This window comes from Drosophila ficusphila, unplaced genomic scaffold (assembly GCF_018152265.1).
Source record: "Drosophila ficusphila isolate 14025-0441.05 unplaced genomic scaffold, ASM1815226v1 contig_198, whole genome shotgun sequence".
Classification (NCBI taxonomy): Eukaryota; Metazoa; Arthropoda; class Insecta; order Diptera; family Drosophilidae; genus Drosophila; species Drosophila ficusphila.
Window position 1 is genome coordinate 14,001,214 of NW_025064092.1, and position 24,654 is coordinate 14,025,867.

General features: G+C 47.3%; 1 protein-coding gene across 6 annotated transcripts; it reads right to left on the bottom strand.

The window, feature by feature from the left end:
* Window positions 1-440: 440 nt before the first annotated feature.
* On the bottom strand, window positions 441-24,528 carry LOC108097222 (guanine nucleotide-releasing factor 2). Of its 6 annotated transcripts, XM_017199377.2 has the most exons (13): window positions 21,117-21,757; window positions 8,279-9,120; window positions 7,656-8,200; window positions 7,391-7,590; window positions 5,993-6,649; window positions 5,316-5,471; window positions 4,326-4,437; window positions 3,550-4,259; window positions 3,243-3,405; window positions 2,587-3,165; window positions 2,391-2,516; window positions 2,176-2,307; window positions 441-2,097 (listed from the first exon to the last, which is right to left on the bottom strand). In XM_017199377.2, the coding sequence occupies exons 1-13, from the start codon at window positions 21,322-21,324 to the stop codon at window positions 1,965-1,967; spliced, it is 4,563 nt and encodes a 1,520-aa protein (XP_017054866.1). In that variant the 5' UTR covers window positions 21,325-21,757; the 3' UTR covers window positions 441-1,964. The 6 variants fall into 6 exon arrangements, with proteins under 6 accessions (XP_017054866.1, XP_017054863.1, XP_017054862.1 ...); XM_017199374.2 differs by lacking the exons at window positions 5,316-5,471; window positions 21,117-21,757 and adding an exon at window positions 24,113-24,528 and having other exon boundaries at window positions 7,088-7,590; XM_017199373.2 differs by lacking the exon at window positions 5,316-5,471 and having other exon boundaries at window positions 7,088-7,590.
* Between the last annotated feature and the right edge of the window lie 126 nt (window positions 24,529-24,654).

Below are 24,654 nucleotides of genomic sequence, written 5' to 3' on the forward strand. Positions count from 1 at the left end.
TTTTTCGAACCTTCAAACAATCCCAAGCCTTTGCAATCCTCTCTCAAACCTCTCCTAACCGCAACCTCGCTCTTAAAATTTTAAATAAGATGAACGCCTCTTCTGATTAGTAAACTTTTCTAAATCAGTTTTGCAAATTTGTAAAAATCATTTTCGTCGATGTATTGCTTTTCAGAAAACAATAAATCTAAAGAGAAAAGTTAAATTTTAACCGAATGTGGAACTGGTGCTTAGCCGCAAATCTGATCTCTACACAGTCGGCTTAATTTCGTTTCATACTTTTCGGGTGCCTGAGCAAATGAGATTTAGCACAGTTTCAAACCATTGACTGCAGCAAGGTCTTATGCTCCAACTACCGTTATAAGCCAGAGCGTATTTTTCAATTGGAAAGTCACAAACTTTTAGGTTTTCGTCCCCCCAATAAGAAGTCATTGTGCGGGTAAAGGAAAAATACATTGATTGTGGTAGCTATTTTCATTCTTCTTAAGAGTACACGTATAACATTTAGTTACAAATACATTTACAATTGAAAATTGTTTCTACTTTGGGGAACAAAAGTACAATTCTACGTGATGACATATCAACTAATCAGTTAAGTTTAACATACATACATATACATATAAAATGTTTTATATAATAATATGAGACAAAAAAAAAAAGAATACAATTTGATCCTTGGGTTCGTTAGCTTAGTAAACATAATTTATGCGCCAGCGGCAGCGGAAGAAGCAGCAAAAAATTACCGAATTCACTCAACACAATTTATCATAAACGTTCAATAAAAATGGCTATTTTGATCGAGAATTACAATTTTTCAAATAAGCAGTCCCATTTCTAAATAAGAAGACAAGGTTTTCAGACGTTACGAGTTTGCTTGGTAAAAACAAGTTGAGTTCGATTCCATACAGTACAGTAATACCTCTGCTGTTTATTATTTTTACACGCATTATCAATAAATTTATTCCTTGCTGAATCGAAAGGAGGAGTCAAAAGCTTTATTTAGAACTATTATTACATGCCCATAAATATTTTTAATGTTAGTCATACATTTAAAAGCAAATCGAATTTAGATAATCTTCCGTAGCTTTAGCTTTGTTCTTGTTTTGTAACTTTAAAAGTTGTTTCGATTAATTGAGTCGCGAAATAAACTTTGATTGATTTGATTAATTGATTTGATCGATCGACACCGCTTGTTTCTTTCGAATCTGAAATCCGTTATCGATTCCAAGTTAAATCTTCAATAACTTCTAACACACACGGGTATTTAATTTAATTAATATTGGTTGACTTCGGAGAGTTGCATATAACGCGCTTTGTGCTCGGTTACTTGGTGTTCTCGTGGCTCGTGGATTGCCTCGATTCACATAGTCCGCGATATCGCTAAAGATATCACGGATATAGGTTTGTCGGCTGGCCTCTTCTACGTTCGCACGTAGCTGGTTTCCAAAAATTCGTTGTGTTCTTGTGTAAAAGAGATCTCAAAACAAAAGCGAAAGTTGCTGATTCCTGGATCCTGGATTGGTTATACATATCTCTCTGGTGGTTCGTTTGGTTAGTTTGGTATTCTAGTGCTGGCGAATGTTTCGGGACTTGTTTGTCATAGATAGGGACTCGATTATTGGTGGGGAGTTAGCTGAGTCGTCGTAGAGCCTAATAGTTATACTACAGACCGGACCGGCTCGTTATCTGAATCGCTATTTCTTAAGAATATGTACTCGTATGTATTTCTGATCCGGCGTTGGCTGGTTACTACAGCTAGATATCTTGTATAATTGTATATATATGTATAGACAGATAATAGCGAACATTATTGCTCAGACCCATTAGAATAGTTTTCGGCTGCTCCTCATGATGCCCTCGACCTCGACCTCGAAGACGTGCCAGACCTTTGCACTATTTAATTAATTTTGTATATATATTTTGGTAATATATTATATTGGTGTTTTGCTGTTGCTGCTTGAAGACTAATAGTTGACGGGGCGGCGTGGCCGTGGCTTGATCTTCTCGGATATCTGCCACATCTCCTCCTCGCCCATGAAGTCCTTGAAGTTATCGAAGAAGCGTATTATGCGCTCGTTGCGTCGAAATGGATAGGCACTGTGTCGCAAAGTAGATAGGAAAACCCAATTAATCACTCAGTCGTTCGAATAACAACAGTCTTAGCTAGTGCATTACCATTTCTTGAAACGTTTCATGTTCACAATAATGTTGTACTGCTGCCAGCGCTTGGAGAAGTTAATCACGCCCTTGGACAGGTAGTCCTGGTTGCCCACGTGCACAAACGTCAAGTCCTGCAGCACCAGGCCGCTGAAACGGAAAAGCAAATGGGTTAGGACGATCAAACAGGAGGAAACAAGGGAGAGCAAAGGCGGCAAGAGCGGCATCCTCACATATATGGTATGCAGGGCGGATTCGTTTCGGCCAGGGCCTGCCGATAGGCCCGAAAACTGGAGCTGGAATCGATGAGGGCGCAGAAGGAGCGCACCTCCTCGGTGATGCCCTTCTGCCACTCCAGTCTGCAATACAAAAAAAGGAGATGGAGATTGTAAGGGGCTTCAAGGCGGCTTCATTGCTCCGAGGACGCACCTTCTTATGGGGCCCGAGTCGAGGGCCGAGAGCAGGGCCAGGTAGGAGTTGTAGTTGTTCATCTTGCGCAGGTGCTTCATGATCTTGATGAACTTGTTCACGTGCTTCTCGCGCTCCTTGGCGTCCTGCAGGCGCAGGATCTTCGAGCGCGCCCAGTAGGACATCTTGTTGAAGTGCTCGGTGAACTTGTTGAGGTTCGGCGACTTCTCCTCGCACTGATCTTTGGCAAATAGTAATACTTCGGGTATCTCGATCTTCTGGAACAGCTCGGCGTCCAGCAGCGTCATCTGTTCGGCGATCTCCAGCGACTTGAGGTCCAGCAGGCTCAGTTGGTTACCTCCGCCTCCTCCGCCGGCAGCGCCGCTCCCGGCGATTCCCGCCCCGGCGGCCCCGCCGCCACTGCCGCCGCCCAACTCCAGCTCGCCGAGGAAGCCGTACACCTTGGGCTCCTTGTACAGCGTCACCTTCTCCACGAACTTGTTGCGCAGGCACTTGGCCAGGTAGAGCTGGCCGGAGCAGACCAGCTGATAGACGAACTCCACCAGCAGGCTCAGCAGCTGGCTGGTGAGATCCGTCGACCTGGATACGACGGGGACACGAGAGACGCAAGGATTAGCGGGTGTGGTTTAAGGCAGCTTCAAGGGCTTTCCACTCACGTTAGATCGCTGACGACGCGGACCAGCAGCGAGAAGGTCTCCTTGGCGGCCTTGTCCTCCTGCGCCTGACAGAAGAAGTATGTGTAGCGATGGGTCAGCTTCTCGATCACGTCGATCGGCTGGATGAAGGTGCGGAAGGTGGTGATGAAGGCCTCGCTGAACGCTGCACGAACGGAATGGACAGAGACAACAGAGGCGTTGGGTAAATGGCTGAGCGAATGCGAACGGGAATGGGAATGGGACTTGGGATGCGGGTGCGGGTGCGGGTGCAGGTGCAGTTGCTTCGGGTGCTTCTGCGAATGCCTACCGTTGTCGGCGACCTTCTGGACGCGGCTGGCGTGCACGATCAGGGCGTCGATGTAGCCGCCCTTCACCTCGGGCCCCTCCTCCTCCTTCTTCTTGAGTATCAGGTACCGCGTGATGTTCACCTCCTCCAGCATGTTGACCAGCATCTCCTCCGGCTCGCCCTCGCCCTCGCCCTCCGCCTCGGCATCCGGCTCGATCTCGATCTCCTCATCCGGCTTGGCTGCCTCGTCGCCGGCCTGGCCGCCCTGCTGCCCCTCCTCCGCCTGCTCCGGATCGACCTCGAGCAGTTGGGGCGTGCTGATCGGCTGGCCGGCGTTAATCGCGCCCTCTTCCGAGTCGCCGCCGGGCAGCTGGTGCGAGTGACAGTAGAAGGTATGGCCGCCGTCGTCGACGACGCCGCTCACGTTCTCGTTGCTGTCCAGCACCGGGGAGCGGGGCTCCGCCAGCGCCTCCTCGCCGGCCAACCCATCGTGGAGCTCCTCGCAGACGGTCGCCATCCGGCTGTCCGGCTTGCCTCCGCTTCCGCCGGCCAACCCATTCTCGGCCAGCGTCGGCTTGGGACTCGGCGGCGGCGTGGTCACAATGATGGGCTGCAGTGAGGCGGAGGCGGAGGGACCCATGCTTGTCGCCTTGCGCTGCTTGTAGTTCTTTGGCGGGAGCGCGGGCGGCACCTCCACTTCCGGCGACAGCTCCTTGCTCATCGGCATGATGCTGAAATGGAAATGGAGGTTGCAGGGTGCATGGAAGCACATGGAAGCAGGGAAGTGGTGTACTCACTTCATGGTCTGGCTGTGCGAGATGTTGCGGCTGATGTTGTAGGCGTGCATCGTGTGGCGGTGCTGCTCGATGGATCGCGTGGAGGCCGAGCAGATCTCCATGTAGGCCAGAACTGTGTGCGGTAGCGAAGGGAGAGCATAAGTGGTTTCTCATATGGAAAATAAGGGGACAGTAGCTAGTAACTAGTAACCAGTAACCAGGTAACTAAGCCGCTCGACGGATCCTTGGAGCCTCCCGCCCGAGGGAGTTGGCTTGCTCGAGGTCTACGGGTCTACAGGGATCGCATCGCAACAACAAAATGTAGCAGGAACGGATGACAACACACAGAGCGAGGAAAAAGAGCTTTTTTTTTGAGGCTGGACAGGTGGGACACAGCGGGTTAGGCGGAGCGAAATGGAAGCCAGAGAGCTTGAACCAAGTCTAGGATCTAGGGATCTAGGCTTTTGAACAGAAACAGAAATGGAAACTGCAAACAGGTGGCTGCTCGGGCGCCAAGTAAAAACCAAAGCGGGGCGCCATCAAAATAAACAGCGGAGCGAAAAGAAAAGCCCTCGAAGAGAACTCGAAATGCTCTTTCCAAGATGGATTCAGATTCAGATGAAGTTCTGGATCAGATCTGAATGGAGTATTCAGAATCACGAGTTAACAAAATCGAGACGGATTAAGACCTGTAAGCAATTATTCCAGCACCCATCAATTTTGGAATATTTCAACTCAACGTTAGTATTTCGATGAATCTCAGTTGAGAAGTGTTTTTTTTTTTTTTAAGGAAGAAAAGACCATTGCGAGCTCTCTTGGGACGCCGAAAAAGATTGTTTTGTGGGTGATTTGGTTTCGTTTTCGTTTTTGTTTTTGTCTTTTGTATCGGTATTGTATTGGTTTTGTATTGGTTTTGGTTTTTTGGTTTTGGCAGTTTTGGCAGCTGGCAGCTGGCAGTTGGCTTAGTGTTTTTGTTTCGTGTTGGTCCTCTAGTAACACACACAGACTTACCCGAAAAGGCCACACTTTGAAACACTAGATGTTGGTTGGAACGATAATTTAGATGGGTTAGACTCTTGCGTACAACAATTTGGCAAACTTTCTTGTCGCCAGCTTTTCTAAGGTGTTTGCGATAATGCGGGTGGTATGTGCTATAAATAAAACGGTCTTAAACAAACAAACAAATTTCACAGAACGCACTGGCTATTGATTAAACTTGATGACTGATCAACTAACTAACTAACTGACTGATTAGCTGACTGACTAGACTGACTAACTGACTGTTTGGAGTTCTGATTGTTGTGCTGTTTTGAGTGTTTGGTCTGATTTCGTCTGTTTGGGTCTCTCTCTCTGGGCTCTAGGATGGAGTGGCCTACTCAAGGTGCATGATGGATGCCGCGGAGGAGCAACAGGCGACCCCCAGCGAGTGCGCTCGCCACAAACACCCGCTAACTCACCGCTCGACTTGGCCTGGGCGACCAACCAAGCGACCAACGAAAGGTAAGGAAATAATACACACAATGTACACAACAAAACAACACACACATTATTGTACGAGATGCATAACCAAACCAGAAGGGAAGAAACGGAAAACAGAAACCGGAAACCGGAAAAAATCATACGAAAAAAAAAGGGAAAGGAAGAAAATCGATGTGAGTAGAGTGTGCATCGTGGGCGAGCCGACTTACTGTGCTTCTTCTTCATCGGCAGCGGCGGCGGCTCCTGGTCCAAGTGGCGCTGGCTGCAGCTCCCCGCACTGCCCGCCAGCTGGATGCCGCGCGATCCCTCGATCAGGCTGCGGTGCTTCGAGGGCCACGGCTGCAGCTGCCCGGCGGAGCAGCTGTGCGGATGGTTCAGCTGGTTCATCTGGTTCAGGTGGTTCATCTGGTTCAGGTGGTTGAGGTGGTGGTACGGCGACACCTGCCGCAGCTCGGCCACCTCCGACTGGCTGCTCCGGTGGCTAGCCCACCCAGATGCGGACTGGGCCTCGTCCAGCTCGTCGGTCGTCGACTCGTGGCGCGTGAGGCTGCTCCTCTGGACGCTCTTTGGCGGCAGGGCGGGCGCCAGTTCCGGCGAGGATCCGAGAGTGACCGCCTGCTGCTGCTGGTGCTCCAGTTCGCTGGTGGTGCTGGAGTATCCCGTGGTGGTGCTGCTACTTGTGCTGCTGGTGGTGGTGGTGGTGCAGCTGCTGCTCGAGATCTGCCGCTGGCTATGCGACACCGTCTGGCTGATCTGCTGGTACTCGCCGCCCACCACCGCCGACGACTCGCTGATGCTGACCGCCATCTCCGAGTTGCTGCTCGTCGTCTGCGTGGAGGTGCGGAACTCGCGCATCGAAACGAAACCTGTCGAACGGAGAATGGAGAATGGAACGCATTAAAAAGAACCCGTGCTGGAGAGTGTGTTCTCGTGGAGAACAGTTAACATATAACAGAGAACGGATAACAGAGAACGGATAACAATGAACGGATAAAAGAGAACGGATAACAGAGAAGAGGGAAGAGAAAACGGGGAGCAGGAAGCCGAAACCAAGCGGAAATTAAACAGCTTAAAGGGGACGGCGGTGGGAAGGCGGAGGAGAGGAGGAGCCAAGCCGAACTATTTACAGCATCTGTCGACCTGCTCGGGAACAGGTGTACAGCAAGCCAAAGCATGGAGGAGCACATGGAGCATGGGGAGGAAGAAAGCCGGGAGGGAAGTGGAAAGTAGAGGAGGAGGAGGAGGAGCTGCAGGTCGGGATGGTAGCTACGGATAGTAGATAGTTGTTTGTTTTTTCTGGGTACCCGATTCGTTTGAGTGGCGATTGCTGTTAGTCTCCCCGCCACCACCAGTCGCTGAGGCGACGCCTCCTGCATCGCCAACTCCTCCAGATCCAGATGCAGATGCAGTTGCAGATGCACCGGAACAGGAACTAAAAACAGGAACGGCCCCCGGATTACCGCCACCAAGCAGGAGGGCTGTCTGCTGCGCCTTGTCCTCGATGGCGGCTTCTGCGCGGGATTCGTTGGACGTGGCGGCCGAACCTTGACCAGTCGACGACCGGTGCTGACCAGCAGTCGGCGGCGGAGCGCCGCGACAATACTCACTGTAGCTGACCAGCTTCTCCATGTCCTCGGCCAGCATCGCCGGCATCTTTGGCACATGCCTCTGCTGCTGCTGCAGCAGCTGCTGTTGTTGTTGTTGCTGTTGCTGTTGGTGGTGGTCCTCCTCCTCCCGCGAGTGATTCAACGCCGAGTCGAAGGAGCACTGACTATTCTCGTCTGGCGACCGGGAGCGCACCGATAGCCTGTGGAAGAGGGGAGGTGCAATCAGAGGGGGATCAGATCAGGGAGCACATGGCGGATGACCTACCTATCCACGCCGTAGTTCAGCAGCGAGCTGCAGTCCAGGTCCGAGTTCAAACTGATGTTGTGCGACTGCGCATACGGCAGCGGACTGGCCTGGTTCGAGGTGGACGCCGATGAGGAGGAGCCCACGCCACCGCCACCGGCCACGCCCACTCCGCCCGCAGACGCACCCGGCTGGCTGCGTCGCTTGGGGGGCAGCGGCGGGGGATTGCTGGCGCGGTCGGGGAGCGGCGGCTTCGGCGGAGGACTCGTGTCGCGCAGGATGCTCTCGGTGCTGTGGGAGCCGCGCATGGGGTTCACGTTGTGCTGCTCCAGGATGTCGCGCTCCTTGGGCGTCAGCCCGATGTCCGGCAGCGAGGTCCGCTGGGCGATGGCCGCCGACTCGGCGACGGAGACGCGCATGGGAGCCCCGGCCGCCACTCCCGGCGCTGAGGTGACCACGCCCATGATCTCGGCCGCCGCCCCGATGCCGCCCAGGCCGGAGCCGCTGTAGCGGAAGGCGCACTGGTCCTGCTCCTTCAGCTTGCCCTGCGCCAGCGTCACGAGGTTCTGTGGATGGAGGGAGGAAGGGAAGGAGTTAGCAAGGATCATCGGAGGAGGAGGAGACTCCCCAAAAGGTGACCTCACCCGCACTGCGGCCTCGAGCAGGTCGATGACCTCGCGCACGTTGTCGTTGCTCAGGGAGGCGCACTCGCCGCTCTCCTCGGAGAGCATCACCTCGTCGCAGAGCTTGATGAGCTTGCCCAGGCTCTGGTAGACCTGCTGGGTGGCGCAGCTCATGATGGCACTGTTCTCGTTCAGGGTGTACGTCTGGATCACCGAGTACATGCTGGCAATGGTCTCCAGGATGACCGTCCCGTTGCCCGGCAGCACCTCCAGCTTCTTCTTGAGTATCACGTCCCGGAAGTGCTTCAGGGCATTGGAGATGTCCTTGACGTGCGTCTCCAGCGTTTGCGTCGACCGCTGCACCTCCTCGGTGGTGGGCGGGGCCTTCGATCCGTGCTTGGTGCGCGGCGAGTGCGGCGAGTGGGAGCGCCCCAGGGTGTTGTTCGTGGTCCGCATCAGGGAGATCTTCTCGATGAGGTCGTCCTTGAAGGAGCGCGCCCTCCGCGCCAGCTTCGTGCCCTTCAAGCTGTTCTTGTGTCCCGACGACCCGGCACTGGGTGGTGCCGGCGGAACTCCACCTCCAGCTCCTCCTGCACCTCCAGTTGCTCCGGCGCCTCCTGATCCTGACACCCGACTAGATCCCCCCGGCGCTCCCTGCTGCTGCGAGGAGCTGTGGTGGTGGTGGTGGTGCTGCTGCTGCTGCTGGTGGTGGTGCGCGGGTGGTGGCGGGGTGCAGGCGGTCGCGTAGCCGCCGCTGTTGATGCTGTTGTTGCTGTTGCTCTTGCTGCTGCAGCCGCCACCGCCGCCCACTCCGATGCCACTGGAACAGGTGCCGGGCGTGGATGGAGAACTGATGCTGCCGTCTGCAAGGAGAGCAAGGAAACGATGTTCGTGAGTCAATACACTAATATAAATGATTCAATATATCAATATTATATAAATTTTATTGGAAGGTGTGGTAATTATATTGTATGTATCAATAGTTAAAACTTCAAGATCTCACAAGGAGATCACTAATCCAAGTTCTTTGCATCGCGACATTCGTGTTTCCCATACAAAATATACAAAATATCTTTCCTGGTCGAACAGCATTCTTGAATGGCAAATTAAAAAGCAAAAGTAGCCACATTCAAAACCACAATCTTCGGCAATATAAGGCAACGTATACTTGGTTTGGCCTTTCAGTTTAGTTTTCTTAATTGGGTTAAGTTACGTGAATATTTTATTATTACGTAGCAGATTCTGAGTTCTCAGAGACAAGTGTTTTTGCCTCTTTCGAAATGAAATGATTCTAACGTGCAATGTTCAAGAAATTTGGAAGAGCTACGCCTGAAAGGCACATGTGCTATTCCCAGCAGAGTTCCCAGCACTTGCAGTGGCCCCCATTCTTCGGAATCGTTCATGCGAGCCATTTTGAACCATTTCGGAACATTTGGGAACTCCCCAAGTGGCCAAGTGCCCACTGCCGACTAAGAGGGAAGCGGGAGGATGGAGGAGGAAAGTGGGGAGCAGAGCACCACCCACTGAGCGAAGCGCCCGGCAAACGGCGAACGGGGAACGAGCAGCTTTCACTTACGGCACACCGCATTCTTGAGCGGCACAGGTGTGGCGGCCATCTCCATATCCACACCGATATCCACGTCCATCTGCAGCGGAATCGCTGGCGTTGATAGCGCCAATCGCGTCAACTTTTTGTATCTGCGCCGTCTGTGGAATTTGATGCTGTGCAACGTGTTGCCGGTGGCAATGTTGCAGGTGTTGCCATTGCTATTGCCACTTGGGCTTTGGCTCTTCTTGTTGCTGCTGTTGTTGTTGCTGCTGTTGTTATTATTGTTGTTGTTGTCGTCGCGAGGCGACCAAGATTGCCGCTGTGTCTTCCAGTAGCGAGGGGATCCATCACTGTGGCGACTCAGACTCAAACTCAAACTCTGACTCTGACTGAGATTCGCATTGGGATTCGGATCGGTATGGGGTATTGGATTGGGATTCGGATTCGGATTCGGATTTGGCTGCGGCTGCGGCTGCGATGGCAACTGCTTGACCGTGTACGAGTAGAAACGCCAGCGGTCGGCGAGCGCACAGTCGCTCAAAAAAGACTCATCAAACTGCGGCATGTTGCATAATGGCAGCAGCAACAACTCCAGCGACAGCAGCACGCATAACAACAATTTGTTGTGGTTAAAGTGTTTGGCCAAAGCGAATGTGCCGATAGCACCACACACACACACACACACAATACAACGCAACACAACACAACAACACACAGGTAACTGATTTCACCGAATTCCGATAAGCGATAGCAGCAACATCAGTTTGTATAAGATTGTTGACTTGGGCGAATGTCGGTTACGACATCTCCTCGATTTCCATTGATTGATTCACTCTCAACTTCGATTTCGGCTATATGTTGTTCCAAGGAGGCTTTGGCCACTGATAAAAAACTGGAGATATATATTTTTGATAGCCATACGGTTGTTTCTGTTCACTCTTCTTGCTTATTTAAATCGGATGACTGATTTAAAAGATTTCAGCATTTTTTAACACGCTGATATCCACTTAATTCGCTCTGCTTGTATCACTGATTAGCGGCCGAGACATTATATCCTGAATTTTCCAGTTTTCACTGCCGCAGTCTAATCCGCGAAGAACCTTCCAGCCTTGACTTCCAACGATTCCAAGTTTTCAAGTGCGAAGTGCGACTTCCGCACCTATCCACATCCACATATCCACAATCTCACTCCATTCACTTGCAGCACTTTTGGCTTTGTGGTATCAGCCAGCTGATTGATTCAATCGCCGACAGCCGTCAGCCGACAGCAGACAGCCGATAAGCAAACACTTGGCTGCACTTTCTGTGCAATTTCTTTCACTTTCAAGAGCAATTTGCCGCTCTTTTCCCCGATATTTCCATCTATCTATCTATCTATCTATCTTTCTATCTTTCTATCTCGCCGTTGTCGTCGTCGCACCGCCCCCTCAGTTGCCAATCCTTCTCGTTGGCCTCTGGGTGAGATGTTGATTAAATAAATCACAAATAAAAATGATTATATTTAGACGCTGCTTCTGTCGCTCATGCTGATGCTAATGCCGATGGTGCTGATGGTTGGGCTGCTGCTGTCGTCAGCTGTCGTCGTCGCGGTCGTCCGTTCGCGTTGTCGTTGTCGACTGGAAAGCGCACTGAACTATGAAAATCCGCAAGCGGGCAAAAGCAAAGCGAGTGTCCGAGACTCGGAGACCCGCTAACCGGCCAACGGCAATGGCAACACATTAGCAATATGGCAACAGCAACAGCAACAACAGCAACAACAGCAATAGCAAAAGCAATAGCAATAGCAAAAGCGGCAACATTAGCAGCGACAGCAGCAACACGAGAGTCGAGACGGGAGATGAGAGAGTGGAGAGAGGAGAGGGGAGAGTGGAGCGTGGAGAGACGAGGAAAGAGCCCCCAATGGCACTTGCCCACCTGGCGATCGCCATCTCTCCTGATCTCTCCTGCTCTCCTGATCTCTCCTGCTCTCCTGATCTCTCCTGCTCTCGCCATCTCTCCATCTCTCCGGTTCTCTCGAGGCTCATCGAACAGCGTTTATATACATTTCACCGATAACCACAACACTGTACAAAATTTCCAAAGGTACTTTTGAACTTTTGCTTCACATTTCAATCGGCAATCGGGTAACTCTTTTCGAGCCTTAGCTAATGTCTTGTAAATTGGGAGAAAGATATGCCATAAATAGGTATCACCAATAACTGATATATTTCTCCCTGTGTAGACAGCGGTCTGCGACTCTTTTGCCTGGGAGGCTGCTCTCCATCGCCACAGCTCTCCATCTCCATCTCTGCCAATTATCAATCAGCTGGAACACCTGAGGGGCGACAAGGGGAGGGGCAGTCGAGGGGGCCGAGGGACTCTGGGCTCTGGGCGGATTTCTTCAATTTGCAAGTGCCGCTCGTGACTTGCCTTGGAAATGCCTAGCTGCTGCGCAAATGGGCGAAAATCGAAGGCGTCGCCAAAGGTAAGCGCAAAACAAAAACAAAACAAAATAAAAAAAGAGGGAAACCCAAAAAATATCGCAAGCAGAGGCAAAGTCAAAGGCAAAGGCAGAGGCAGAGGCACGCAAAAGCACAAATCGCAAGAGTTTCAAGATGTATTTGGAGAGCAGAGTGGATCGGGTTAGTGGCTAAGGAAGGTAATGGTAGTCATGGCCAAGGTTGAGGGAGCACCCAAAACCGAAACCAAAACCGGGTGCGAAGGTTAAGGCCACTGCTGAATCCTGATTCAGGCCCGTGCTGCGTGGTGCGTGGTGGCTCATTAAAATAGAATAATCAGGGAGCGAGCGGAGTGGGAAGTTCGGAAGTTCTGTTCGGTGGAGCGGATATCAAGGTCAGTGGCGCACGCTTATCAAAAGCGTTGATAGGGCTTTAATACGCTTGAAATTTCCTGGCAGTGAACTGATTGGTATCGATTCTATAGTATTTCCAGGTCAATTTAAATTCATTTTTGACAGCGCTGCCCCCCTGTAAATAAGAGTAAATAACTCACACTCAATTCGAGGAATATTCAAGTGCATTTTTCATAGTTTCCAAGAATAAAATTTCTTTATTTTATATTAATAATCGAGAAATGTGTTCCGAATTCTGACCTACTGCCCGCCGAAATGAGCACCACTCACAGTTCACAGCTGCCCCTTCCTTTGGCCATTTCCACCCACTCCATTACAAGCATTAGAAGTCACGTTCGGCCAATTAATTTGGCACACCGCAGAAGTGGGAAGAGCAGAGAGCAGACGGAGGAGACGGAGACCCAAAAACCAAACCCGATATCATTGGGGGCGACTGCAGTATCGAGGCGAGAGCCACTTTGCATGATTAGGAAATTGGATCAGGCAACGGACCCAGCGGGTTTGGAGCCACCGAGCCACCGAGCGGGTTGGACGAGTCGAGTGGAGTCGATCAAGAGGTGATTTCAGTTCTGGTTCTGGCAAAAACAAAATGTAAAACGAAAAAAGGCACACACCAAATGAATTGACGCAGTGGACCTTGGCTAACACGAACTAAATTGAAGTCCCAGTTATTCCGTGCTGTCCTATATTAGAGTACTATTTTCCATTTGTGTGCTGTCTGCCATCTGCTTTTGGGTCACCAAATCCTTAAGGACCACAACACATTAAATTAGATATATGAGACCCACATTAAAAATGTCGCCGCAGTTGAAAGCTTCGTTATGAAATCAATCCATAGAGAAGCTCAATTTAGGGGCGTAGATTATTTCAATCAGTTCATAAAAAAAATTATATTTCAGTACATCTTGTTGTGCAAAGTGCAAGTTGTGCCCATTAGCGACGTTTCGCTGTACCTGAAATAATCCAAAAACTGGGCTAGCCAACTGTCAAATAAAGAAATAACGGGGTGGGGATGGCGATGGCGCTGGCGATTTGGCCGAAGAGGAGGAGTTGACACCAAATTGGTAATTGGCACACCCGATGAAGACGACGATAATGAAGATCGCTCATAAAATCACCGGACTCATCGTCATGATGATGATGCCGTTCGTGTGGTTCGTCGTGTATGCAAAGTCCTCGGGGCCTGCAAACTTGACCAATATTTGCGAATGTCATTCCCCCACCGCTCCCCACTCCGCACTCTCCACTCCCTCACTCTCCACTCTCCACTCTCCACTCTCCACTCCTCACATCCCGACCAGTCTCAATGATTCTGTTACTGTTGTTGTGCAGAGAAAAAAATGTTAACCGGGGCCTAAATGTCAACTATAAAAACAAACTCTATGTTAAAGTCTTCTTATCTCGACACCACACTTGAATTTGTGGCTGTTTTACGTAAATTAGCTGGCAGAATTAGTGATTTAGATTTGAAAAACTTTGTTACGAAACATATAAGATTCGGTTTCCGGTTTTGATCCATGCGAGTGTTAGATGATCTCGGTTTCTCCCCGTGTATCTTCAACCAGTTCGGAGATAGAGCGACTGACTGAGAGTAAGCCTATTAGCGAGAGCAGCCACGAAATCGCGAAATGTACAAATAAAACCAAAACCGCACAAAATGTAAAATGCCGACTGAATGGGCACACAACAAAACAACAAAACAACAAATAAATAAAGCAAGAGCCGAGGAATTTGGAATGCTATGCTTTCTAACTGCGGTGATCGCGATAGTTCCTGAACATATACTCGTACGTACCTACCATATGTAAACACATAACATGTGGGGTATACATAATGGAGCTCCGCACGCACATGGGTGGCCAGCGAAACAACTAAACGCAAATCTGCTCCCCATTGGGCAAGCAGAGCAATCAAAATCAACTAAATGACATAATCTGCTGGAAAACACAACAGAGACGAACGAACACATTTTTCAAGCGACAAATTCTCATTCAAATTGGCCATTAGGAGCAACAAAAAGCAACGCTCAAGTGGCAAAGTCAACTAAACGATTCAAGTCGAAATGTTCAGAGGCATTTGCCTGCTGCCAAAGTAGTTAGTTTACATATTAATTAAGCGCAGCCATTTAAACAGTCATTAAAGCAATGCCTCTATGAACCCCGTCACTTGGATGACCCATACACTTTTGGTTGAGCCAATAGAAATATGTGGTAAATGAAGTGTTGATGTTTTGCTTTGTGAACAACAGATAGCTAAAGCTCAGCTGAAACGGTACTACTGTCTTCACCGCTGCTGTAGCTCACAGGTAATGCCAACTGTTGCTCCCATGTTAACTTTTTGGCTGTTAACACGACTGAGCATGCTAACATGCTAATTTATTTATAAATAACCGCAATGGCCAATTTTGGCGATCAAATCGGATGTGTTTCACACCACGAGAACTACGAACACTTGTGACACACGAATTTTGGATCGGTTTTTAAGCCTTGATTAAACTGATTTTCCACAGTGTAGTTTACAATCAGGTGGGTCTGTGAAGGGCTCATGTGGACTCCGTTTCATTTGACAGTCTCTGATTTATGCATGGGCATGGGTCATCAAGTGATCACGACAGGTTTTCATGCCGGTCAAATGCATCGCACAACACCCATACAACTACACACGCGGGCAACATGTTGTGCACTGCCAAAAATGGTACACTTTTAGGTATTATTTTTCGAGATATTTTTTAATTATTTGAGAACTGTTTGTTGCATATTTTTGAATCGAAATAATCCACATACACAAAAGAGTCCCAAACACTGGTGTCACTGATTATGTACTGTTTCTTCAAGTGTATTCAACTCCAGTGGGCGTGGGAATATTGCTAAGCTTTTGCCTAGCGGCTCTGCCTTTAGTTTTGTCTTCGACATGGGGTTTGTTCGCCCCTCCCATTTGCCCATTTGCCCTTTACCCTCCGCCCTGCGGGTGATGACGTCACTCGCAGGTGCTGTCATCGCTCAAGAATGTGCATTTGTTTTTGTTTTTGTTTTTGGTTCGAACGCGAGACCGAGAGCTCAATTGGCACCCCCTGCGTATGAGTATTATTCCCGTGGACAATGCCACTGAATGCTGAATTGTTGAATTATACATCATCGTGTTTATAATGTGCCTCCTCCATCGATTACTCACTCACTCACTGTAGAACTGTCGCTCTATCGACGGCTGCTTCTTGTCCCTTTGTGTGTGTGTGTGTGTGTGTTTCTGAAGCTAATTTCTCAGCCGCCGTGTATTATTTGACTTTTCACCTCGGACAGGCGAGCGCACACGAAACAGAATAACTTCACAGCCAATGCTATAAATGCTATAAATGCTATAGGGCCACTTGGGAGTTTCGGTGGTATTCTCCCCGATTTTCTCTTTTCGGTTCTTTGGCTTCCGCCGATGAAGTCCGTCGTCCGTCGTCCGTCCGTTCCCGGCAACGGTTAGATAACTTTTGAGCAGCTTGTCGTCATAATTAATAATGCGTTGCAAACAAACAGCCAGAAAGCAGCGACAACAACAACAACCAAGGAATGGCACAAACAAAAAACAACCAAAAAAAAAAAAAAAAAAAACCCGAAAAAATACAGAAAGAAAACTCTCAACGCAGCGCAAACGAAAACGAAACTAAAAATGGTTTAGCTCACTGAGAACAAAAGCTGTGAGGGAAGCACTTTCGCGTACTACTCGATAATTATAAGATGTTACTCATAGGGCGATAATTAATAAGTAGTAAGTAATAATATTCCCATTACATATCCCGTAAACATATGTTTATATTGGAACTCTGATTCATTTCCGAAGTGTAACCCTATAATTTGAACTTTATTTTCCTAATATTAAAACATACCATCATTCATAAACATTATCTTCAAATTTAAATTCTGGGAGTTCCAAGTAGGGGATTCAAACTAATTTTGGATTCTCCATAAATAATTTAAAGATCAGAAATCAACGAGTTTGAGGAATATATCTCGTAAACAGAGGATCCGATTTTTCTCCCCATGTAGGAGAGTGCGTGACCTATTTTTCACGAATTTCTCTGCTCATTTCAAAATAAACAAACCGATATTTCTGTTGGTGTAAGAATAAGAACACCTAGCAGGCACTTAAAGATCTCGATACTGGCATGTTTACGTTCGCCTTGCATACGGCACACGACTTTTCTCCCTGTGTAGAAGGGGTGAACGCGGTTTTGAATGCCTACTCCGTAGCCATAGCCAGAGAAGCGAATGAGAAGACTATGGAGAATTGGGAGCGATGACGATGACGATGACGATGACCGTACAATGGTGACAACGACGATGACGATGTCGCCTGGTGTAACTGATGTGCGTGAGTGCCTATTTTGGAGTGGGTGCTGGGCTTGGATGTTTGGATGTTTGGGTGTCACCCACTGCTTTTAAAACTAGATGTGAGAAACTTTGTGGGGGCCCCCAGTTACGCCCCTGAAACAGGAAACATTATGAAAGAAATGCCATGAGGATGAAAAACTTAGGAGAGTTGCTATGCTTCTACGCCTATTTTAGTATTTAGTTTTCAGAAGGGCAAAGACGGCAGGCTCCTCACAGAAATGTATATACTTCTTAAGCCAGATAACCATTAATAATTATTTTCTAATTCCCATAACGCAGTGTTAATAATTAGTCGCTCGATCGCCACCCTTTTCTCTTTTCGCCACCCGCCGAAAGCTGTGCAAATTAATCGCTTTAATAGTCCGATTATCAACTAAAGGGAAACAGTTAAAAGAGATCGGGGCGGGGTAAATACCCCCCAATTAATTTGGATTTCTCAATTCTCAATGGAAACTCTTTCACTTTCGAACGGAATGCCGAATGTTGAATGCCCGCCGAACGAAATCTTCAATTCACTTCGAGCCGGCGGTTGTTATTATTATACCAAACAAAATAAAGCCGCGAGAAGACGGGGAAAACAACTGCAACAATGTAACTGTCCAATAGACACGCTTCAGATACTCATGGCCAGAAAGCAAGACAGGGAAGACAGAGAAGACAGAAAGCCAGAAAGAAGAATGAAAGTTTCGTACCTGAGGAGAAGAAAGGCAAACGAAGGGGGTGGTGGGGGGAGGGGTAACAGAGATTGGGCGGCCAGGTGAACAATTATGACATAGAGCGTTGACGATATGAAAACGAAACCCATAGGAAAGCAAAAGTGCAGAATGGCAATTGTGTAAGTGAAAAGCAAGCGGCAGGCCGAAGCATTTTAAAGAAGCCCACAGTCCAAGGGGGAAAGCGGGAGCGGGAAAGTGGGAAAGCGCCATGTCATACGTGACCAACGGACCAACGGATTCAACAATGGCCATCGCAGGTGAGCCCAAGCCACTAAAGATTTCACTCGGGCGCCACAGAAAACCCACCATCTTCCCACTTGCGACTGGCGACCACACAAAGTCCGCTAAATGCAGGCCATATCATTAGCGTCCCATCATATACATACATACGCATCACTCTCTCGACCTTATCACCTTTGACCCCGCCGGAAGGGCTATTTCGAAAGTATTGCCTGCATCTTTAAGTGCTCGGAATCGCTGGAATTCACCTGTCAAAGCCCAAACGTGCTATACATTTCAAACAATGCCTTGCATTTGGTAAACAAATCTTTGTTTATGCGACAGGTGTTTGGGTTGGCGGAAGAGCTTGTAACTTAATGATTGCACAATCTGTTTATTGCACCTACGCTATTTATCCAACTCGAACTTTATCTATGCCTATTTCAAAGTGTACTTTGCTGGGATGTACTTAGGTAACCCAATATTCGCCATAGTTTGTGATTCATTCCATTAAATAACTTCTCTAGGAGGTTTATCCTGCAAACACTTGAGAATAGCAACCTTTGGTTCTAAAATATGCCACTTGCCATTTTCCCTTTGACTCCGCCGCTATCTCTCAATCGGGGCTCATTTCAATTAAATAATTTTCAACTCGGACGAGTCTGAAGACTGCTTGTACAAAATACAATAAAATAAAGGCATCTGTCGGCCGACTTGGTCGGTCACTTGGTCAATTAGCAGCTTTTTGTGTCCCTCTCCTTGGGTCGATCCATGGGCAAAATAGGAGAGGGCAGAATGTATCGGAACAGAGCAGAGCAGAGCGGAGCTGAACAGACGCCCCCATGAATTTTTGCTTAAGGTCATGGCCAGGAAGCAGAAACTGACTGGGCAACCGAGGCAACCGAGGCAACTGAGGCAACGGCTACGGCAATTGCCGGTTCCCATTGACCTGCCATCTCGCATCGCATGTCACCTATCAACCGCAACCGGACGCATATTATTCCCAGGAATCGAAATCACAATCTGAGTCGAACACTTCTTTGACCTGGATGCTTCTTGATTCCCGATGCCCGATGCCCGATTCCCGAGATTCCCGGCACTCGTTCTGTGCGCTTTGTGAGCCGTGAGTGGCCGGCCCGAGCTTCCGTTCGGTGTCCTGGCCACAAAGCCATCAATTCCCGACACTTGTGCGCCTTTGTTTGGCCTGAATGTGACAAACAAACGCAAACGCTCGGCTGAATGTGTTATTCCTCGGAAATCTGTTCCCAACCAGGGCACAGTTGTGCTGTGTGCACTATGCTATTGCTATTGCCATTGCTATTGCTACTGCTTTCCACAAAAATTGGGGCCAAAGCGGCTTTTCCACGTATTGTTCTTTACTTCCACTTCATCCCCAATATGTAGTTTCCACTAAAAGTGGAACTTAATCCAGCAAAGTTACAGCTTTTCATGGAACTGTGCACATGCCTTCTGCACCTATACCTCTGCTACTCAGCCTGTGGGTTTTGCTTTCCGGTTTCAAACGGCAGGGCAGGTGGCAGGTGTATTGTGCCACCTAAATTCGGTTCGGGTTGCGGCAACAGGTGACAAGACATCACATCAGCTTCCCCCCAGTTAGAAAGTGCAGTGAAAGCCAACACAAAATGGTTCAATCAACAACAATTAAACAAAACCCTTTTCATGTATACAAAATTCCATTTAGATTTGCATTTACATTTCCATCTCTCGCAGTTGGGAATGTTTTCATTGGTCTGCGGCATGCCAAAATGTCGTAGGCAAACACACACAACACACAACACACACTGCCTCGCATATATATTGCTATATGCATATATATGTACATATATAACTCATGGCCCGAATGCTGACAATCCCAACAATGTGGACATGTGTTGACACAGACATGAAACCGGCCGATTAGATTAGATACTGACGAGGTGGGAGAGATATCCGATCGGGTTAGAAACAGCACACAGTGCCTACTACTACTATACTATACTATACTATATATCTGAGCAGTCAGATATATATATATTTAACAGACCAGCAGCCTGCTCCACAGCCCCAACAATCTTCGAAATAATCGAATTCTTTCCCAAGCTTATTCTGCCAAAAAGAGTTTGGGTTTTTTACTAATTTAGGAATTTACTCGGCGGCAAGGGCTTTCCCAAGACTGATAAACCTAAGCTGAATCACTTGCCTCTCCCGCTTTAGTTTCAAAAGTAATATGTCTCAATAAGCCAGTAGTCAATTTATCGGCAATTGATTCTTGGATCTTGGATGCCAGCAGGGCTGCTTGGCATTCTGATCAATTTGTCCGATTATGCTCGCCTAATTTGAGCCAATTGCAGTTGGCTGAAAATGAGGAAAATGATGATTTGTCCGAAGCCATTATTCCATTATCTCGACCGCCCGATCGCATTCCACATCGGCATTCCACAGAGCTATCTCCATCTGTATAGCCGTCTCTGTTTGGAGAACCCAAGGCCATTTACACATTCAAGTGGAACTGAAAACTACTGACAAACTGCAAACGGAAAACTGGCAATTGTTCTGTTTTCGTCTGGTTCAACGTGGAAATTGCACAGGGAGAAATAATCAGCGCAAGATCTCTCGCATTTATCGCATTGAAAGAAAGTTTCACATTATCTTATATTGTGCGAGGAAATACCTGACTTTGATCTTGAAACTCAGCTATTCGAGTTATCTGTCTTGAAAAAGGGCTATCAGGTTGGGTTCCCATGATAAGAGAGGTGATGAAGTAGTTTGTTAACCTTTTTATGGGTGGTTTGTAAACCTCTTTTGGTTCCGCTTTATTAATGCGACAGTAATTAAAACCCCCATTCGACATTAGGTAATTATGTCTAGACACAAGCTGGCTGAGAATACAGCTCTGCGGTCGAACCAAAAACCCTACCCAACGAGTTGCGAATCTAGATAACAAGTTTACACTTATGCAATGTTTACAAATTGTAAATGAAGGAGTAATTGCCAGCAGAGAGCAGAAGCCTTGGGCCATTTTAGTTATGCCAACAGAGTTATTAGCCCCCGCGGATGAGCGTAAAACTATTTGCAACCACTCAGATACTCAGATACTCAGATATCACTGGGTGTTTTTCACAGTGCCCCAATCATTTGATATACGTACGCATACTTGTGGCTCCATTGAGGCGCTGTTCGAGGGGCGTCGAGGGCGAGCTGCTCTCCATCCCGATCCCCATACCCATCCCATCCCCGATCGCGATCACGACCCCCGTCGCCATATCCACGGCATCATCAGCACTGGCAGCTCGATTGAAGGGTCGCGGTTTGCGATTTTTGAAGCGCAGGCGCAGCTCCGTGTTGAGAACGCGCATTCTGTTTCTGTCTGCGATCGGAAATCGATGGGAAATCGATGGCCGCACACACTTCCTCTCCACGAACGAAGCTTTGTTACTGCTGCTGCCTGTGGTTGGGGCACGGGAATTGGAGCAAACGCATCAACGACTTCAACTTAATTCGAACACGATCGCAGCGATCGCTTTTGATCGCTTTTGATCGCTTAGATCGCTTAGATCGCTTTGATCGCTTCGATCGCTTCGATCACTGATCACACAGAACACTCGAAAAAAACTGAATGCTGAATTAGGGATCGCCCCTATATGATATCACTCTGCGCACGAGCTCGTAGCCTTTTCACTTAGTTAACCTGGCTGTGGCTGTGTGTTTATTTTGATTCCGTACAACTAACCGTACGACCAAGCGGCCACACACCGTTGTTGTGAAAATTTCGCGTGCGACTGACTTACCGAGCTGAGCCACCCAATTCAACCCGGCCAACCCAACCCAACCCAACCCAACGGAGCCAATTCAGCCGAACCAGCGAGCGGTAAGCGGTGAGCGGTGAGTGGCGAGCGGTAGGAGGTGAGCGGTAAGCGGTAAGTGGCGAGCGGCAAGCGGCGAGCGGTACGCGATGAGCTGCGAGCGCACAACTTTTACAATCTAATCGCAGCGACCACTGGGCAGAGCCGTCTTCGCCAGGGCTGGCAATCTAGCTACTTTCCCAGCCCCATTGGGCTAGTGCCTCCAAAACTGGCATGGTATTCCCGCCAAATAAATATCACAAAATGGAAAGAGGTGTGCTCCAGCTTAATCATGTGTACAACTACATATTTACATACATTTACAGATGTAAACTATAAATGTTATGTTTTGTTGTTCTGTATAAATCTATTACATTTGAATTGCTTTAATTCCTATTCCCATGGTAAAGCTACTACTAAAGCTTCAATACTTTTTGTGGCAGCCACGCCCGCCTGAATAATACAATTCGAAACAGCAACTAAACGACTGACCGCGAGTGTGACAACCAGTGGTTGTTATCGCCGCCAAGGGGTTCTTATCAGGGCGATGGAAACATTCAAGTCAGCTGGTAACTCCTAGAATTTGCTCTCGCTAAAAAAGGTAAATAGTGAGCGGACTTGGCACACAAAGAAAGACAGACGTTGTCCAAAATTTGTTAGGTTTTTGAAAAGTTAATTAGTATAGCATTCATGCTAAGAAGTCAACAAAAGTGCTGCCTAAACAGTAAAATCCACACAAAAAATACCTGTGCACGTTGATAAAGCTATTTGTTTTGGTCGTTTACTATGCAAAATGAGTTTATTTAAAAGGCCATTCAAAAGAAAACGATTTTTAAGCCCCAATAAATAATTGAGTATCAAGGCAAAACCAATAAAAAATCGACAAAAAATCAATTTGATTCCTATAACTTGCTTTAATAAGGCAACATTCGGTCTCAAAATAAATGAAAGTAATTTCTGTTTGCTTGGACGGACTTTAGGAAAACTATGGAAAGTCCTTCAGGACACAGTGAGCGGCAACAAGTTTTACTCCGCTTCTTGAAATCTGAGCTCCGCTCATTAATTAATCGGAAAGAGCAGTTATTGTATTTGACTTAAATTAAACGTATAAATGGAGAAGCAAATAAAGGTCCTGGAAAAATGAAAATTTTGATTCCATGAATTAATTAAAATGAGAGGCATGGTTTAAGCCAGAATCGAAGGATAAACAAGAGTTAAGGTCAAGAGAGAGCCGAAAGTTCCGGGAATTCAAATGCAAAACGCCGTTTGCCAGCAGCCGGAATTTGTGCATTTTCCTGGAATTCTATGCTTGTTTATTTCGTTTGATTTACAGAGTAATCTATATTAGTTTTAAATCAAAGCGAAGCATTATCTTGATAATTACATTTGCCAGTTTGAGTTTTTCTGAGAATTTTGTAGATATTTAATATAAACGACTGGGCTGGACAATAAGAATTTACAGGTGGAACTTAAAAATGCTATACCCTATTTTTAAAGTTGTAAATTAGCATAAGGGTTTAAGTGCTAAAAATACATTTTATTTTACATACTAATGACAGATGGGGACAAATAGTTCTGTATATTTTGATTAGATTGTTCATGCAATATTAACAATCCAATATAAAATCCAATATTAATTATTTACTAAATTTTACAAATTGATTGCCTACTTTTTTGCAAAACGTAAAAATGTTAGTAAAACCGTGCATTTAGGGTGAAGTCACAACCCAAAGGATAATGGTAGGGTAAACAAATGCTTTTTATAAATAGACAGGACAGCAGCTAACAATGGTCAAACAGGGAAGTTCTGAAAAGGAATCAAGGAACTCCATATGGATGTAGCTTATTTAATTTAATTAAAGACAATACGCTATGAACCCAATTAAAAACGCAGCCTTTAGTCGTGTTCAAAACCATGTGAATTTAGAAGGAATTTAAGAGAGAAGGAAGTGGGAGGTGGAAAATGAAAATAGGAAGAGGAAATTGAAAATTTTCATCCCGTTTTGTGTTGTTGTTTGCTGTCTTTTTCTCCCAATGCTTAGCACTTCTGGAAGAGGCGCAACTGCAACTGCAGCATCTAAAAGTCTAAAAATAGACTTGTTGACAGCTCCCAAAACGAGCAGCAACAACAACAAAAGACGAAGGCGTGGGAGAAGGAGAAGGAGGGGAGTAGGGAAGGAATGTGTGGGAACGTTGGAGGCGAATGCAAACGGTAAACTGTGGAAAATTGGAAGGGAAAATCGAGGAGTCGCAAAGAGAGCGCAAAGGAAGAGCGAGCCCGTAAAATGCGGGGAATACTGACCGATTTTCTGCAGTATATTCATGATGAGTCCGTGTGATTTTGCCAGGATTCACAGATTTTTCTTTGGGCAATTAACATGCTCCTTTTCCCGCAAAGACATTCGGTGTCCGTGGATCGCCATTGCCAAAAAACAACAAAACAAAATAAAACAAAATTCTCTTTCTCTCACACGAACGACCAGTTTATTAGTGTTAGTCTTTGCTCACACACACACACTACAGTATTGTATTTGGATTTGATATTTCGCCCCGTCTCGTTTTAGCCGCTATTTAAATATATATACGACCCGCGTTTCATATTAACACTGCACCTTAGGCCGGCACTATTTAAAAAAAATACAAAAAAATAACAACTTTGAACGCAACAACAAAATGAAGTGGTTGCTTGTAGCTGTGTGAAAGTGTGACCGTCGTACGGTCCTGTTGAAATCCCTTGGTGTTACCGGATTCCTAAGCATCTCGTCTTCTGAATATGCGATAATTTTTGAACCTTCCTATCGATTTAAATTGAAATTGCCTATCGCAATCCGTGCCACAATCGAT

What these genes read in the sequence shown, in the direction of transcription:
- LOC108097222 (XM_017199371.2), bottom strand. Translation starts at nt 10,371, where the DNA reads ATGCCGCAGTTTGATGAGTCTTTTTTGAGCGACTGTGCGCTCGCCGAC. An exon ending in CGCGTCGTCAGCGATCTAAC is followed by an intron (nt 3,166 to 3,242) that starts GTGAGTGGAAAG and finishes CGTCGTATCCAG; the next exon opens with GTCGACGGATCTCACCAGCC. An exon ending in ATGAAACGTTTCAAGAAATG is followed by an intron (nt 2,098 to 2,175) that starts GTAATGCACTAG and finishes TTTGCGACACAG; the next exon opens with TGCCTATCCATTTCGACGCA.